The 19,279-nt window shown below is 38.3% G+C and overlaps 1 protein-coding gene across 3 annotated transcripts in view; it reads left to right on the top strand.

Annotated features, from left to right (window-relative positions):
* The first annotated feature begins 3,437 nt into the window (after nucleotides 1-3,437).
* Nucleotides 3,438-19,279, top strand: part of itga7 (integrin, alpha 7) — a 33,517-nt gene continuing 17,675 nt past the window's right edge. The window contains exons 1-3 of one of the 3 annotated variants that reach the window (XM_016670301.1): nucleotides 3,438-3,674; nucleotides 4,250-4,290; nucleotides 5,955-6,210. In XM_016670301.1, coding sequence (XP_016525787.1) covers nucleotides 3,643-3,674; nucleotides 4,250-4,290; nucleotides 5,955-6,210 — 329 coding nt within the window. In that variant the 5' untranslated portion in view covers nucleotides 3,438-3,642. Of the gene's footprint in view, nucleotides 3,675-4,249; nucleotides 4,291-5,398; nucleotides 5,463-5,954; nucleotides 6,211-19,279 lie in introns of those variants that run through there. The other 2 variants (XM_016670304.1, XM_016670308.1) reach the window with 2 other exon arrangements.

Here is a 19,279-nt window from a genome sequence, read left to right as displayed (position 1 = left end):
GGTCGCCAGTCTGTCGCAGGGCAACACAGAGACACACAGGACAAACAACCATGCACACACACACTCACACCTCGGGACAATTTGGAGAGGCCAATTAACCTGACAGTCATGTTTTTGGACTGTGGGAGGAAAGCGAAGTACCCGGAGAAAACCCATGCATGCACAGGGAGAACATGCGCCTCTGACTCTGTTCTTTGTAAATATTTCTGTCTAAACTCGTTTCTGCTTCCTTTTTTTCTCTCAGTTTTCTCCAGTTTAGCAATGCATTGTTGTGTGTTAAGTAGGTTTATGGTCACAAGGTCTGCATTGTTATATTTCTGTTCGGTTGTTAAATATCTGCATAAACAATGCAGAAGATCATGAATAAACTTCTATTTTTTTAAAAATAAACACATCTTCCTGTTTTTGTTGTTCTTAGAGTAAGTATGCAGTCATTCAGGTATTCATTTACTTTAAGTCTACAGTAAATGGTTTATTAGACATGGACTAATAAACAGCTTCCAATTAACTCACTCCCCATTCTATGTAGCTCAGTGTGATTTTTCTTCTGCTGTTCAACCATTTTGGTTCGTTGGAAATTTCCCATAAATACTTGCTGAAATGATTAGACTCCTTTGTACATTTTATCCTGCATTGATAAAGATATGGCTTCATAAATCCCGTTCGTATCAGAAATCTCTGAATTGGATCAAATTCCAGCACAGTTTAGCTCAGTTGTATTCTGATTCAATTTTGGTTCACACCTGTTAATTTATTTGTGCCCAAAACAGAATACATCTATTCCAATAAAATATAGTTAAAACAGGAAATACCTGGGGAAAAAAAGACAAATCAGTGAGCTTGTGGCCAAGATTTGTTGATTGATCAAATGCATAGATTTCCGTCAGGTCATTCTGCATAAATAAATAATTCTAGATAAAACAGTAAATAATTAACCTCCTCTTACTCCAGTTTTTCCCCTCTGTATTGTTACGTCTATGTACATCCCACACCTTCTAAAAAAACATAAAAAACTGAAATCAGGTGTCATCAATTGGACAGGGGAAACAATAGAGGAGGATTCTGCAATATTAAACTATTACAGCCAGCGCTCCATCCATTAGGATTTGTGAGCAAGTGAAAATCTTCTGATATTGTCATTAGAGTGGAACCTGAAACATGGGTGTGACCCCTTGGACCTAAGAAAACCTATATGCTGACTTTCTACTTTCTTTTGACATCAATGTTTTCGTAAATGTTTTTTTAAATTGCATCAAAGCTTTCTCGTAAAAAGATTAGAAGCCAAAACACAGCGGTTAAATTTAACACAAAGCCTTGTCTGGACTTAAGACACACTGCTTCGTAATGTTGACCCTGCACTCCACCCTTGATAATTCAATAATATATAAATATATAGTAAAGCAGCCAATGCAGAGTAAATCTGGAAGAGTTCAGTATTTAAGAAGGTTTATAGAACATCAGATCTTTGGCCTTTGAAAGCAAACAGACAAACACACCATGAAAGTGAGACGGTGTCAGATTTAGCCCTGCAGTAGAGGAGGATTACTCACCTTAAAGCTTTGGAGGGAAAGCTGAGTCATAACCCTACTTCATAAATTCATAAATTCATAAATAGATTTTAGGTTACATTTGTGTTAAATGTCATTACCAGTCCACCGCAGTCTTGCAGTCTGTTTTGCTTTTTCATGTGGGCTTGTGTGTGGTTAAGACTTTGTGTGCATACATTTAATCCCATAATAACCAGCATCACTTCCTCCTATAGTGCTGCCCATTAATCAATACAGTCATAGTGCTGACTGCAACTATCTCAGTTATCACACTGATGGACTAAATAGGGAAAGCTGACCCTGACTGTACACTGCTGCTGCCGCCTTCAGATACAAACCCTCTCCTTGAAGTGTGGCTCAGACTGCTAATGAGCCTTTTGTAGTGGGATTTTACCCTGTCAGATAATCTTTAGATGTAGCCATCTTTGTAGTTTCCCTTCTCTTTTATGCCTGTGTTCTGTTTTAGCTTCTTCTCTTCCCACTCGCTGAATGTGCTTTGTTCTGTCTCAAGGTGTCTGGCTGTCTGCCCAAGCTGCCATTACAATATTTTCAGCTTGTTTCTCAACATCCCAGAGGTTCTGTTTTCTTTTTACTGCTCTGCAGCACTGTAGAGTCCTTCAGATATTTCTGTCTCAAACTGAAGGTTTTCAGCACACATGCTGTTATATTAAATATCAAGTTAAATTTAACTATAGTACATGGTAATATTGGACTTCATGTGCATGAAAAAGATAAAAAATGAACAAACATAGACACAAAAGAAGGATAAATATATGAAACACAAACAAGGAGTATTACTTATAAAGCAGAGAAAGTTAATGAAATAAATAACACTTATCTGAGTAATTGTACATTTTATGCTCTAGCCTTTATTATTCCTTTATTATTTGATTGTGTCATCTAATTATAATTAGATTTAGATTTTTTTTTTTCCCTGGCACTTTGTAGAAATTTGCATGTTAACTTGACTAATACCAACAAACCTGCCTAGCATGGTCATCTTCAGGTGAAGATATAATCTGTGGCCTCAGAAATAAATGTACAGTTTAGCAGCTAAAAATAAGCTGGCGTCACATATATAGAGTTTTCCAATGAAAGAGGTTTCTAAACAAGTGGTGATGACAGAAAACTGCTTTTAATTGATGGCATAAGAACAGCAGGGGGCAGACAGAGTTCAACACCGTAGTTGACGAAACCAGACAAATCACATGAGGATATTTTAGCCTCCTCTTAGTTGAAGCTGGTATTCTGATGCTGATTTATGGAGACACTAATCTGGAGATCATTCTTATTCTTTTAATCTGCAAATATTTTAATATTGCTTCAACTTGTTGATGATTGCTCAACAGGAAGTTCACGGCTGAAAATTGTTGGTTTGTCTATCTGCAGACTTGTTCAATTAAAATGTGTACAATTTTGTGTTTAAATACAACAATGTTGCTGCATTAAAAAGAGAATTAGGAGACATAAAGACCAGCTTATGTTAACAACTTGGTCGAAATGAAACGGCACAGACTTTAAAAACAGGACTTAACAACATCTTTATCCAAAAACTCAAAAATGGACAAATGTTGCCATTTAACTCAGGGGTCTAGGAGGAAAAGAAAATGTACAAGATGTATTGATGCATTGTAAAAGATACGAGCCAAAAAGGGATTGATTGAGAAAAATAGTAAGAAGGATATGACTGGAATAGAGTCTTGAAGGAATATTAGGAACACAGAGGATATTTATAGATTAATCAAATGACTATTTATTTTTAAGATCCAGTTTCATGGACGTGAGGTAATGTTGCTACACACTCATGTACAGTAGGTGGCGGTATGCACCTGGAAGTTGTTTACAATCCGTCATTATAGAAGAGAAGAAGAAATGTCACGCCGTCGGCTTTTCCCCGAGCAAACCTCGATATACAAACCATGCCAACAATTATAATGGCAGAAGTAGTGCCACTCAATGTTTTACTCAAAACATTTTTACCTTGTCAGCCAACACTGAGGTAAAGACAACAGGCAAGAAAATTATCCAACAAGTCGTCCATTAGGTCTGTAAGGTTATCAACTTCAAAGCCCAAGTCTTCGCAGCCAGAGGAAGAATGAGGGGCATAAAGTCTCATTGGATGCGAGTCTGTGAAACAGGGGTCCCCAAACTACGGCCCGCGCCTCCACATTTGGTCCGGCCCCCTGAACAATACCAGAGAGCATTCAGATTTTTTTTCATTTATTGTATTTTCCGGTTTATATGTGGATTTTTCTTCAACCGCCAGGGGGCTCTTTAGCAGGAAGTGTGTCCTGTAAACTGTGTGGTGCATTGCTGCCATCTGTTGGACTTTTAGGGAACTGCTCAACTTATGTTATTTAATCAGTACGTGGTTTGCTAGCGGTAGAGCGGATGAACGCACGTGTCTGTTATGAACGCCGCATTCTTCGAAGCAATGCTTGTAAGTAGCAACTTATACTTCAAAACAAGCCGTTATGTTAACATCTGAGAAATTAATATGTTAAAGTTACATTCCCTCAATGCTATATATACTAGTCAGTCCCAGTGACCGTTTCACTCATGGTTTTTGCCCATGTGCTTTCTGGGTAAAAACCATGAGTGAAACGCACCCCCCTCTTCCCCCCCAGTCAACAATCTCCGGCCCCCCACCAGAGAAGGGAAAATTTATGTGGCCCTCACAGGAAAAAGTTTGGGGACCACTGCTGTGAAAGCTGTGTCGGATGCATTTGGCACAACAAAACGGGTGAATAATGACTTAAATAATTCCACTTTGTGAAAATCTGCCTTCAGAAAATGCTTAAATTTAAATGGTAGCATAAAAAAGTGCTTAAATGCAAATACCGCAGTTACTGCAGCACATGTTTTCATGCTGCCATGGAGCCATTGGAATTTACGCACATCAAGCATATTCCTTCAATTATTTGATATTTGATTTGACTAAAATTATTTATCACTATCATTGATTCTGACAATAAACAGGATGTTTACAGCTAGTTACGTTCATGCAGAAAAACACGTGACAGTTTCTGCCATTGACCACTTTTTTATTTTTTATTTTTATTTTTATTTTTACTAGAAACTAGGATAAAAATAGCCATTTGGCACAGGTCACGGGACAGGTCACATGAAATATGACCTGTCTAAACCATAGTTAAAATGACTGAACTTTTTATTTGGCTTTAATTAACGCAGTTAATTTAAGCTTTAAACAATTGTAAACTGGGCAGCCTTTGTGCTCCACTAAAATCATGAAACCTCCATTAACAAATTACGCAGAAGTCTAAACCAAAGAAATTTAACCCACTCTTTCACTTCAACTCCAACAAAATGTGAGAGAGACGTCTTGACAGCATGGTCCAAGAATCTCACCTGTTTGTGCGACTGCTGTGCATCTGTTTGTGCGAGGTTTATTGAGGCAAACAGTTGAAGTGACACACCGACAGCTGCTCACAGACTTACCCAAGTGAAACAGAGCTCAGTCACTTAAAAGTGTTACGGCCTCTGCCTCATGTCCAGTCAGTTTTTCCTGAGGCCCACCTCTGTTATTGTGCCTGGCCGTCCCTTTTAGTCTCTAATGTTTCTCTTCTCTCTGCTTGGCTGCACTTCATGACCACAGTCCAAACTTTCCAACTCTTCCTTACAAACCTCTTTGTAAGGAGAGGTTTCCCTCTCATTTCTGCATCTTACTCTTAGGTTTAGCAAATGCAACTGTAGTTTTCCTGTGTACAACTACAAACTAGTCCCTTCCAGATTACTGCAAGTCAGATGTAAAATGTCTTAAGCTTTATTTAGCTGTTAACGTTTTGACTTTCAAGGATACAACTCTTAATTTTTCTCTTCATGGCACTCAGCCTTACAAGCACCTGCAGCAGAGAGGTGCAGAAGAACCCAGAAAGGACCGTGTGAACTCAACAGGTAAAACAGTCAAGTGTTTTTATGGCCTCTCTCACTCTGTTCACTATCCTCCAAGTATCCTGACAACCTTGCCTGGTATTTTGGCTCCAGTCCCCTGAGTGTTGATGTCAGCTGAGTGAAGAAGAAGGAAGAAGGGGAGAGAGAAGTGGACAGGCTGAAAGATAGAGGGGAGGGGGAGGAGTGAGCGGGCTATTCAAGGCACTTGTCCTCTGTCTCCCTGTGAGCATAAAGGAGGGGGGAGGCGCACATGCATTGAGAGGAGCCCACTTGCACACACACACATAGTAGTAGCAGCCGCATTTCCACAGCCCGCTCTTCAGACTGACAGCAGCAAACGGAGTTGAGAGCCAGCACAACAGAGAGAGGAGGACAGAGGGCTGGAGACAAGGAAGCCATCTACAGAGGACAGGGAAGAAGAGATTTACTCAGGATTTGCAGCTTTTTCAACACCCTGGGAACCATAAAAGGAATCTCCCCTCTGCTCTTCTTCAGCTGAACTTTCTCTGCTGGACAACCTGCTCTCTGCTATGGCAGCCCTGATGGGACATGGGGACCCGGCGGCTTCCCTCTCATCCGTCTCCTCTCATCCTTGGGTGTTCTTCCTCTTGGCTCTCTCCTCTCTCTTGAGTCATGTCTACTGCTTTAACCTGGACACCACTCACACACTGCATAAGCTGGGAGATCGGGGGACCTTCTTTGGTTTCTCCGTGGCACTTCACCAGCAGCTTAACCCCAAGCCTCAAAGCTGGTGAGTTGGTCAATGCTGGGCTAAGCTTGCTCTGTGTTATTTCTTAAAAATGTAAGCACAAGATTTCTTGTAATTTCAGCACCTGCTTGCTTTACAAAATACTCCCTAAAACTTTGAGGTTATGCTTTGCAGTTCTGTGCTGCATCACAGTGAAAGATGCCAGTGGAGTGCGTTAAACGAGAATGATTTACAGTAAGTGGAAAGTGGATGAAAGTGGGTCTGATGAATCAGCAGAAATGGTTTGAGTGGTTTAAATTTTTCTCCAAATCCAAGACTAATAGTCACAGTCAGAGAATGGTCTCTCATTGAGCTTAAATTAATTTGTTTCATTGATTTCACACTGATTATAAGTATTTTTTTTTTTATGCTGCTACGAGAAATAGGCTCTGTTCCAGCCCCTTTAGAAATCGTAGATAAATAATGATGACTTGTCTCGTGTTCTTGTAAATCTATTGAAATGTTTGTTGCAGGGCAGTAAATAAAAGGCAGTTCTCTTGGAGCTTTGACATTGATATTACAGGAAGGAATGCAGATCATCCACTTTATTTGTTGGTAGATTGAGTGCAGTGCTCTGTGTGTGAGTCATTAAAATCCTGCTTCCTGCAAGTGATCGCAAACTACTCCAAGTCTGACACATGGTTTTTGTGCGACTTCCAGTTATTAGACATATTTTACATTTGCTTTAAATATCCATATAATGTAATCTTTGTAAAGTTTTCAGTTAAAATCTTTATTAATTAGCTTAATGGAATTAAATGCGAAAAGAAATTTAACAAAGTATAAAAGTACTGAAAATCCTTAAGATATTTAGTATCAATGTGACACTAAATAGTTTTTCTCAAGGGGATTTCATGTTCTATTTGCTCTTGTTTTGTGGCTCCATATTTAACCGCCAGCTCCTCAGTTTACCCGTGCTGCAGTCGTCCTGACGCCTGGTAAGTCCAGGCCAGTGACATCAGGCAGTCATGTCACCCCTCTGAAAACCTGCTTGCATGTCCTGCAGGACTCCCGTAACTAATTTTGAAAACTGACTGTAGTAGTAATAATTTAATACGGCTCACTGCAGTGGCCTGCAGCAAACAAGAGGGATGACTTCGAAGATTTGGACATGAGTAGTATTAGAGCCAGGAGACAGTCAATAAATGGGATGATGCACCAGCTGGCAGGGGAAGTAGTTTGAATAATGCTTGCTTTTAGTATGCTGTTACATCAGTTTTTATATTCAGTACTTATAATGATTTCATCTCTGATCTGATTGGAGTCTGATGGCATTCTGGGCTGAAGCCAGGACTTTAGAAATACAGGGTTCATCTGTGCTCAGTGCCATTTCTCTAATGTGCATTTGACAAATGATCAACATTTTTTTCAATATTGCAGTCATATGATTAACTAGTGTTGGTATTTCAGATTTATGACCATGCCTGTTGTTGGAAAATTATATTTTTAAGACGTGTAACTAAGAATGAGCAACATTTATTCTTCCATCTACAGCATCAATTTCCAAAGGCATATTTGGAACAGTGAGTACTATTAAATGTACCAAATTCCTGTTATTTTGCTGATATTAATTTATGAATCAAAACATTCTGTTCATCTGTTTGATCCTCCAGGCTTTGAACCATCATTCAGAAGTCACTATAAACAGGTCATGAGTCCATCGCAGGGATGCAAACGAGAGTATCAGTCATGAATGCCAACAAGAATGGCATTCATGACAATTTCAAAGGGATATCTAAGAAATTTAATGAAGCATATGTCATAATTTTTACATTTCCTTACTAATTATGCATAAACTTGCATTTCACAGATGCAATTCATGTTCATGTCTACGATTGAGAAATAAATTAAAAGGGCTGAGAAAATCAAGGTTAGCACAAAGTATCTGAGGATAAAATGAAAAGTTGTCAATGATATTAGCTTTGTAAGCTTAGCCATTATTGCTTTCAAACTTTTAAAGCTCAGTCAGGCTGCATGGGGGTCAGGTGTGAACAGCCATTTTCAAATTTTGCCACAAATTTCTGGGCTTTTTCTGGGCTTGTTCTGGGCTCGATTAGGCCATTCCAGAACATCCACTTTTGGACATTCTGGAGCTGTGTAGCTTCATCTGGATGTTTCAGATCTTTGGCTTGCTGGAAAATAAATAAAGTCGCACTTCTCTTGAAGATGGAAACAAATTGTCATCCAGTATTTTCCTGCATTTTGCAGCATTCATTTTACCTTTAAAAGGTTTCTAAGGCCTGCACCTGAAGCCTACTGTGCACCAACATACTTCACAGTAGACATGTGTGATGTGCATTGTTTGGTGTCTGCCAAACACAGTGTCTTGTCTGATGGCCAGAAAGACTAGATAACTTTCTTTCACTTGATTATGGAGTCTCCCACATGCTGTTAGGCTAACTCTAGTCAAGTCTTGATATGAGTTTTATTCAAAACAAACTAAGTCACTTTTCAGCAAGATATACACACTTGTTTTAAGTAAATAATTCCTTAATATTGATGAAAATGTACTTGTTTCATTGACAGATAAATTAACTTATTACATGGGAAAAATGTCTTGTTATAAGTGAAATAATCTGCTAATGGCACCAGTACTTCAGGAATATTAAGGAATTATTTAATTGAAACAAACCTCTTTATCTAGGTAGGAAGTTACTTTTACGTTAGTTTTGTCTTATATCAAATGTACTAAGATATTTGCACTATAAACTACATCAAAAATACTGTGTGTTTAGAGTGTGTCTTCTTGCATGAAGTCAGCCGGATCTAGGCAGATTTACACATGGGCCATATTCCTTTCTTGTCTTTATGTATTTAACTGACCTCCAGGAGATGTCCGATCCTTTAGACATTTTTTTATGCATCCCTTGACTTTTCATAACCATTTCCTCTGATTTGCTTGGGATGTTCATTTATCTTCATGCTGTAATTGTAGCCAGGAATACTGATTAACCAGTGAATGGACCTTTCAGTCTTTATGCTACAATCACCTGAGGCGCACTCAGGTGATACACTCTCAAGCACCAGTACTACTAGCACCACTTAACTGGACCTCTGATGAATTACGTCAGTCAGGTGTTGAATATTTATGCAATCTCTTATTTTGTTACATGTTTTAATTCAACTGTAGGAATCAGTTCTCACTTTGACATTAAAAGGTTTTTATGTAATTATTTTGTCAAAAAGCCAAATTTTGTTTCTCAAGATTGATTTGTAAAAGCAACAAAAGGGTAACAGAACCATGCAGTGAGTACTTTTTACAGACACCGTAGATGATCTTTGCTATGAAAGTGCTCACAAAAATAAACCATCATCAAAAAGTAGCCAGACATTTAATTGGAAAATTCCTGTTAGAAAGATATTTTTGCCAAGAGAACAATGTATTTTCAGTCTACAGCCCTAGAAAGCAGCAGGCTTTGTGGTTACAGTCAGTATGTCATCATCCGTATAGGGTACTATCTTCAGAAAGAGAGCGTGTGTGCTCTTGTTCTTTGTCCTGTATTTCTCTGTGATGGACTGAATTACCAGCTAACCAAAATTTCTCCTGGAATGGATCAGTGATTTGTCCAGGAGGATTAACCCAAAAGAACCCAGTGTTCATGACTCAACCACAAAAGGAGAGTGGGCAGAAATGGTACTTCTTAGAGGGTTCCAAGCCAAAAACCATTGCTGACCCAAAAGAACATAAAGACCCCTGTTACATTTGCCAGAAAAAAGAACATAGATGATCCACAATACTTTGGGGAAAATAGTCTGTGGACTGTTTTGGAAGGTGTGCAACCTAATATGTGTGATGTCAAAGTAACAGAGTAAGAAATCAAACCAGTAGCCAAACATGCCTCTGCTTGCTGCTTCAGGATGTACAACTTGCTATAATTTATAACAGCGTTTAGGTTTTGGGGCAATTCCTTTTTTTCACAGAGCTAGATTGGTTTGGATAGCTGTTTTCTCATTATTGGAAAATGTTTTCTTTGTATTTTTTTTGGGGTGGAAATACTTTTTTCCAGCACTATATGTGGTGATATACCTGAACTCAAGCTGATACTATTGCTCTTCTAAACAATATAGACAAATCTAAAATATTTCATCAACGTTAACAACAACTAAATCATGGTTAATGTGTCATTAACTCATCTTCATAAAATGAAACCTAATGAGAAACATTATTCATTTCCATTTCCATCAAACTTTCATTTAGTCCTTGCTCTGTGTTCGTGCCGTTTTCTTTTCATACCATTCTGAAGCTTATCGTTTTGCTTGAAGCAATCTGTTTGAAACTTGCTGTAATTAAATGCTGTTGAGTCATTTTTTTTTGGTATCAGGACTGTCAGGGTTACTTCACCCTGTGGCCATTCTGTTCCTACTTCATTGTGTGTTTCATGTCACCTGATTCAATAGTGAATCTGATATTGGCCCTTTGATCCTCTGTTACTCATAACTTGATCACACAACTTGTGATGAATAAGCGCTGAGCTACCTCACTTCTGCAGAGTTTATATAATGTAAGAGCTGAAGGTTAGATTGAATGTGGGTGAGAAATGTGAGTTCTTATTGTCTCAAGGGACTGTGCTGTATTTCCTTAGTTGGCTTTTTTATAGTATGGCAACACAGGTCAAGGCAAGTAAGACCCCGTGTAACACAATGAGCTCATATTGAGCGTAAATAGATCCTTCCCAGACACACGTCTCGAGGAAACAACTGTATGCCGCCCCAGAGAGCCTCTATCTGGTGTAGTAAACCTGCAAACCTTTTAACATTTGCTATTTTGGTTGTTGTGATACAGAGCCCTTAAATCTGAAGGGACTTCTGCTGCTGATGGCAGAGTGAGGATAAGAGGAGAGGGTATTTGAGTTATGTGCTTGTTGGCTATTTATAATGACATGAGAAGAGCTTCTGCTTATAGTTCTCTAATGGTTGAGGGCAGGGAAGATCCTGAGGTTTTTCCCCTTCACCTACATTGTTTCTAAATTCTGCTGCAGTGAATTTTACCTCTAGAGCAACATATGAAACAAAAAGGTTCAAGTAAGCCCTTGTGAAGAAGGGGTTACTTGTGTAATTTGATAATTACTCTAGGAAGCCTTATTGTTTATTTTTATTTTTGCTGCTGAGCAAGATGTGAATGCATAAAAGGTTATATTGTATTTAGAAAGCTGCACTCAGATGAATAGAGATTAATATTTATATGAGCATTCATTCTTCTAAAATATATTGTAAATAAAAAAGCATAAGTCATGAAGCTGTCAGTCACTTACAAAAATAGTTTTGTGAAAAAAAAAAACGTCTTCAGAGTAAAATAAAGTTTATTTTTCCATCATCAACCTTTAACACACGCTGGCAATTCTGCTTTGCTAATAGATGACCATGCAAGTCATCTATTATTGTTTCTTGTTGAAAGATATGTAACTGGTACTGACAGACATCTCTGCTCTGATCTTAATGCAGATCAGAGCACACTTTTCAGTGTGCAGCAAGATATCTTTCTCTGAACAGCTTGTCAATAGTTTTTGACCAGAATCGTTCAATTTTGATTTATTTCAACCTGTGGCTGTTGATTCAGTGCGCTTAAAATGTACTGAGCTGCACTACTCTCAGATGGGACAGCAGAAAGGTCTCCGGTTGCAGAGAGGTTCATGTTTACATGTGGACTTGCTTTGGTGCTTTTGCTGGCGTGGACACTCTGTCTCACTCCCAGGATGGTCTCGTGCAGCCAATGTGGACGCAGACATGTCTGGAGTTTGGTGTCACCGGCTGAGTGCAAATCTGAAACAAGAATTTCTGAGGCTGAACTAATCCTCTCATTAAACTTCAGGATTCATTAAGAATAAGACCAGTGGATGAACTTGAATCCCAGTTTTCTTCTAAAGGCTACAAGGGAAGTCACTTGAAAAAGATAAGAAGGTCAAAGTAAAGATGCCAGTTAACCAAACATGTACAAGACATCCATATTTTCACACAGTAGAGGGAAAAGTAATACCTGATGAAAGCCTCTGCAATCAAACAGCTAAAAGTACCTACCAACATCACCTCAATCATAAGAAAATGAGTGAAACTGAAGTCTTTCTTATGTAACTTCAGTCAACTTCTGCCTACAAGAAAAAATACAGAATAGTTCATGTTAAATTTGCCTCAATCACAGTACTGTATGCATATCACAAATCTCCACTTTGGCCAATGAAACCAGTTTATAAGCAGCAAAGAGGAATTTGTCTGACAGCTGCCTCTGGTCTCTCATCAGTCATCAGTCTATCTGGTCATCGTTCATTTCCTGCAGATATGTGAGCTTTCATAAATGAATCTGGCATTGTGTAACTACATGAGCTGCGGGAGGGAACTCAGTATGGGTCCATTGATTTTAAAACATTGCTTGTATTCCACAAGCTATTCATGACAAATGTTCAGTGATGATTCTCCTGTCTTCAGAACAAACTGTGCACATGTGCTAATGACAAGAAAGATGATCACTCTAGGTGACTTTGGGGTCACAAGCTTCATTTTAAATTTGGATCACAAGCATAATCTAAGAAAATTAGTTATAAGAGAATAGTGTGTACAACTATAGTTAAGGCATTTTCATGCCCTTTTATCTTTATAATTTAAAAACCAAGCTGGATGTTCCTTTAAGCATTTAGGCTGTTTTGAGAAGCACTAGAAACCCAAATGGAAGTACAAAAACATGAAAATGGGAATTTTGAATTATAGATCTCCTTTAAAAAAAAAAAAAAAAAAGAAAATCAACTTTTCACATGGATACAAAACAAATTTGCTGATTGGATTGAAAAGTGAAATTACGCCCCATCGCCCCATCCTTACCATTTACTCTGAAGTGCAATGCCCTACAATTAGATTTTCCTAGATATCTGAAAAGGGACTGCGTCTTAAGTTTTTCTACCTCCCTGTTCCTGACGGTTTTGAACAGTTTTCACCTAATAATACTATGGAGGACTAAAGCTGACATACATACACCCAATACTCTGAGTTTATAAACAGCAAAAGGGAGAACTGGTTTGGCGGTTTCAGTTTTACAATGTTGTACAATAAACATTTTAGAGCAATAACCAAGCACATATTTCCCTTATTTTCTGTTTTCTCTGGGTTTTCCTTTTTCCCAGAGTTAGAGTTTTAATTTTGTTGCAACATCGTCAACAACGGCTGACAGTAATTATTGTCAGTGGTCATGAATGAAAGAAGAAGATTTTCTGTCATTTATTTTCTGTTGGAACAAAACACATAAATGTATACAAATGGCCCCAGTGAACCTGCCTCACACAGTCACAGTACAATAGAGAATTTCAGTATGCTAATTTACATTACAATAGGATGACTGAAGCTACTTTTCATGGTTTAGGAGTTCAGAATAACCCATGCCCTTATTTCCCTCCTCCATTATTTCAGTTCATAATTTGTGTTCTCTTTTATTCTTTCTCAGTTGGTCTCACAGCATCTGCCCTCTGGAGTGTATGAGCTGTTGTGCTGCTTAAATTTAGTGGAGATTTGGAAGAGAGAAGCATCTACATTCTCTCACACACGATTAATGCCCTTTCTGCCTCCCACTTACTCTCTGTCTATTTAGCATTCTTCCACTCCTCCACAGTGCTGCCCGGGCGTGGACAAAAGCTCAGTGGGTAGCAGGGCTGCCTGGATCAGGGCTTTCAAGAATATTGCTTTGCGGACCACATGCTCACTGAAAGCACCGGGACAATCTGCAGAGTCAGGGGGAAGTGTGCAACTTAACTGGAGAGGCAGATAAAATGCACAATTTGAACTGTGTTCAAAGAACAGAGGCTGATTATGTTATTCAGAAGCAGTTTGTGTTCTGAGTTTACATTAGAATGTTTTCTTAGTGCATTATCTCAGTTGATTGTGATTGTTGAGGTTTGGTTCCAGCTTAGTTTAGAGAGTGTCTTGAATTTTTCTTCTGAATATCATACGATCTGTGGGGGATGTGTCCAGCGTCTGATGAAAACGGGGGGCTACGAGGGGTGGCAGGGATGAATAAATCACTGCAGGGTTATCTTCAGATTAAATAAGTGTGTCTATCCTTGTTTGTGCATGGAGGCATTTGGGTTGATACTCGTATTGACGCAGTTTAATCAATCAGCCGATGGCAGCCTCGACTGGGATCTGATAAAATGAAAGACGTCAAGAAAAAGCCCCTTAGGAACGGAAATTATATGGGAGGTGGAGGTTTTATGTTTGGAGTTATTAAATAGATCCTCACAATCATCCTTGAAACCAATCAATCGTTTTATGAGAATATTTTAAATATGTAAATAACAATTGACTTAGGCGTTCATTCCAACATCTCAGGCTTTCAGCAAATTCTAAAAACACACTGAGACAGCTGAAGATGTAAAAACCATACACATATAAAACCATACACATATAAAACAAGTGGGGTTACTGACTTTATGCTATGATTTGCTTCAAAAGCACCTTTGAAAGTTTTCAGTCTTTGAGGATCAAAGAAGGGATGTTAGTAGTTAGATTCTCAAGGTTTTTCTGCAAATTAATGAAAAATAATAATGGAAGGAATTTAACAAACTATATCATTTACAAATACCCAACATATATTTAATTAGTCACCCACACAACCAGTTTAGTTCAGTCATCAGCTTTAATACCGGCTTTAAAAGGTGCTTAAAACTGCAGCTGGTTGGGAATTTAAGACTGAATCAAGACGTTCATGCTTTAAATAAGAAATATAACTTAGCCTGAATGTTTTTGAATTGTGATGCAGAGTAAATACAAAACTTACCGTAAAACTGATTTGAAGCAAAGCTTTCGTAACTAGATAATTGTCTAAATAATTTCCACAGCCGTTTTAACACTGTGCTGGAGTTACGCTGTTTATTTCCTTTAGAGAAGTTTTGCAGGATAGGTGATAAATCTTTGGTTCAGTGATAAATGCTGAACCAAAAGAGAGGACTCTTAAAACAAAGAGTAAATTTAAGACACCAGATACACACAAACCAATCAATACATGGATAAGTGTATAGGAACAGAGACAAAAGAACAACATCGGGGAGGTCCTCTTTATCTTACTGCATCTATGCCTGAAAATGGATCTTCATGTATTGATCAGTGGAGCAGGTGGGGATCTTGGGGGCTGTTAAAGATTAATATGCATCACATACACAATTACCAATTTCTTTTATAGGTGGAACATTGTTTTCATTGACTTTTTTCAACTTTTCCAGTAGTAGTGTAAAAGCTTTGTTGGATTGAGATGTTGCAGCTTTTGGGATAACCACAAACTAATCATTTCGGCAGGAAGTTGAGTCACATCCGTGGGCAGTGAAGCGTAATGTCCCAGAGGATTTTGTACCCAGACAGGCAGCTGTTTCTGTCTCTCGCTTGCACTTTTTATGTTTTGCCAACCATTATCTGCTCTCTCTGGAGTGAGTGAGATCTGAGGTGTTAAATGTGATGATACATGTTTTGGTTACCCCGTTATCAGCTGCTGTTTTCCCATCACGAGATGTAAAACGAAGACTTGGTGTTAGTTGTGAAAGTTTGGATTTTCTGAAAAAGGGTTTTGTTCTAGTCTGCATTATTGAACAGTGTGTTGTATAGAAAAGACGTATATTTTAATTAAATGTAGCTAATAAAAAAGACCTATTAGTTCCTGGTTGTAGCTCCCATGCCTGGTTTACCCTGAAAGGAAATTAAAAGAATGAACAATATGATCAAAAGATTAAAAACCCATTACATTTTAACATGCACAGGAAACGCATGGTTGAGGAAGCTATAAAGACAGCTAATTTTATTCATTGTAATGTCTCCTCTGCCTGCTCCTCTTAACAGCACACTCCTTCTTAAAGTGCACAAGAACCTCCAGAAGAGGAGAACCAGAACCGGCCCTGCAGATTAGAAAAACATTCCTAATTTTCTGAACTCAGGAGAATAAGGTTCCTTAAAATGCAACAGTGATGATGCTAAATAATTTCAAAGACAAAGTTCTGAAAGCAGTGTTAATGTTGAACACACCTGGTATTTTAATATGCCTGTAAACACTTTTGAGAGCTAATCTATAGACTAAGGAGAAGTGGAACAGCTTTTAAGTCCTGTGGGACACCTTCTGAGAAAAACTGGACTTACAGTTTTAGATTTAACAGCTTTCGAATGATAACAATTTCAAATAGATGTCAATTTCTGGAGAAGTAAAAAAAATGTTCTCGAGAATTTTATGGATTATTGTGTCAAATGGTTTTTGAAAAATCGACCCTAGACTTTTATCCCTGAAACATAACTTTTTAGTAACACATCGTGCAGCTATTTCTGCAGAATTGATAAGCCTGAAACTAAATCATATTGGATGCACCACAAAAACGTTACTTTTATCAATGATTTGATATGCAGCACATGGTAATGCTGACAGTCCTTGTCAGATGAGCTAATCCATGTGTGCATGTTATAAATATTGGAGCCATGTGTACAGTTACCTGTAAGCTCTCAATCGTCATGCTTGCAAATGTTTTCTTCTGCATGTATATATGTGTGTGTGTGTGTGTGTGTGTGTGTGTGTGTATCCAGGTCAAAGGTCATAATCTTTTTTTCAGGATGATGACAGAAGGTCTCAAGTGCCTCTTGGCCTCTTGGAGATTGCTTAGGGACAGTGTACAGAGGAGCAGATTCACACTAGTGTGGGATTGACAGATGGCGAACGATCTGAGCACATATAATGAGGGAGCAGCAGTAGGAATCTAGAAACTAACTTTTAGAAGTGTTGAGGATGGGTTTGATTTGGCTTTTAGGGAATTTGTTATCGAGTTAAAACTCACAGCTGCAGCATTCCAACAAAGGGCTGGGTTTCCTGAGAAATACCTTCAATAAAACCACAACACTGAAGAATCCTCTGGGTCATTAAACATATTGTTTGGCTCAAATCCAGATTTCCTTTGTTTTTTTTTTTTTTTCTGGTTTGATGATAAACCTCAGTCACTTTTCATAAACTAACAAAAGAGCTTTGAGTTCTGCTAAGAATGTGAAATAACGTCTTGCAGATGTTTGAGTGTCTTTATTGTGTGTCTTGATTTAAATGTTTCATCTGTTAATGGCCAGTTACTTCAGCAAAATGTCTCGGTAACAAAGAGAAGAGTGCTGTTTGGTCAGCTTAGGGGCTGTTTGAGACAGCTAAATATGAGACAGATTTTATAGAAGAAAACTCAAAGAGTTGAAACTTTTTTATCCCTTTGATGAGGATGCAATCTGGCAGACACACAACCTCTGTTTTCAGTAACAGTTTATTAAAATGTGTCAAGTGACCTAATGTTTTCTCCTTCTTGTCTGTTGAAATTGAATATGTTCCTTAATATATGCTTTGTGGGTGATATTAAGTGTTGGTGCGAAGATGTATAAGGGTTTGTTTGTGTGTGTGTGTGTGTGTGTGTGTGTGTGTGTGTTAGAGGGGATAAAAAGGGGCTTGGTGGGGGAAGGGTCATCAGGACTGCCAGGAGAAAGTGTTAGGGTCACTGCACATGCTCCCCTTCGTGAACACATCTGTGTGATGAGCGCAGCGTAATGGATGCTGGTGTTGTTTTTGTGGCGATCAACTATGAAAACAAAGTAGACTACTGTAGAGATGGAGCAGGGGTCAGAGCAGAGGCCAGAGAGTAAAGCAAAAAGCTGTGCAGGTTTCAATAGCAGTGTTTTAATAAACACAAAAGCAACATTTCTTTCTTCACAGAAATCTTGATCAGTGCATTCAAACCGTAAGATTAACTGTCTCTTTTGGAGTTGGAGTTTAGATAGATGCATTTGGTGCATCCTGGAAGTCTCACCCTATGTCTGAATGCTGTCTCTGTTTATATTGCACATGTGAAAATGTATCGTTACTTTCTAATTGTTATGCATTTGTTACGGAGATGCACCAGCCAGGATTGTGTTGGCTGATACCAGGTTATGTTTTTCTTTGACAACTGAGATGTTGGATGACAAAACACAGAAACTGTGGTCTGAAGACAATGACATTTTAAGTGTTTATATTTTTACATTGGCGCTCATTTGATACTTTATGTACTTGAACTTCCTTGCCTGCAGTAAAAATATCAATGGGGAAAAAAAAAGTAAAAAAGCAAGTAGCCAAAGACACACTATGAATAAAGTGAAAATAATATGGTTAAAATGCCTTTATGTTATACAGAAATTCCAGTAAAACATTGTTCTGACCAAAGATTTGAGACCTGAGTCCCCAAATTGCTTTGTCTCTTCTATGTCCTCATCCTGGAACACAGACAGACAGATGGAGGTACTGATGCTGGTGATACCACTGGGCTCATGAGGGTATTTCTTTAAGCACAATCGCCATCGTTTTAAACACCGTGATATCTGCAGAGTTAGTCTGCAGAAAAACCAACATAGCCTGACATCACTCATTCTCACCATGTCAAATGTGAATTTACTGAAAATTGAGTTTAGTACTGGGGATTATGATGTGATGGTCTGAGTCAGCATTAAACAATGAGTCGGCACAGACTTGGCAGAAGGGCAAATAGATGAAAGTATTACTCACCCTTGATGCTTTAGAACAGGTGTACATGTCTGTGTGCTGAGCTGCAACCACTTTACTTTATTTCAGTATCTCTGTGTACATTAAATGCTTCTAAAATCCCAACCCAATGTACCTTACTGCTATAAATAAGAGCAGAACAGATTTTAGTACTCTAAGAAACTCAGTTCCAGTAATATTAAAACCTACCTTCAACGTTTTGGTTTGCTTACATTCCTTCTTTATAAATGTTCGTGTGTGACGCCTGCTTGATTTGTTTGAAATGAGCTTCCCTTTAGCTTTAAATACACCAGATTTCTCTGTCGAAAGTGTACTGCATATTTGGACCAAATCCTTTATGCTTAGAGTGCTGCTTAACAGAGATACTTTGCTGTTTTTGTTTCAAGAACAAACAAAGAATATTATTAATTTTCCAATGATCTAAGGGTGTTGTGTGGTTACTCTTCGGCTATTGTGGCTTTAAAAATCCTTTTTGCTGATTACAGATGAATTTAGGAAGCGACAGCTCTCCATGTCTCCTTTTGTATAGGGGTGGTATAGCAGATTACTCGACCTCCCATAATG

This window comes from Poecilia formosa, unplaced genomic scaffold (genome assembly GCF_000485575.1).
Source record: "Poecilia formosa unplaced genomic scaffold, Poecilia_formosa-5.1.2 Scaffold2, whole genome shotgun sequence".
Classification (NCBI taxonomy): Eukaryota; Metazoa; Chordata; class Actinopteri; order Cyprinodontiformes; family Poeciliidae; genus Poecilia; species Poecilia formosa.
This window is presented reverse-complemented; position numbering and strand designations above follow the sequence as displayed.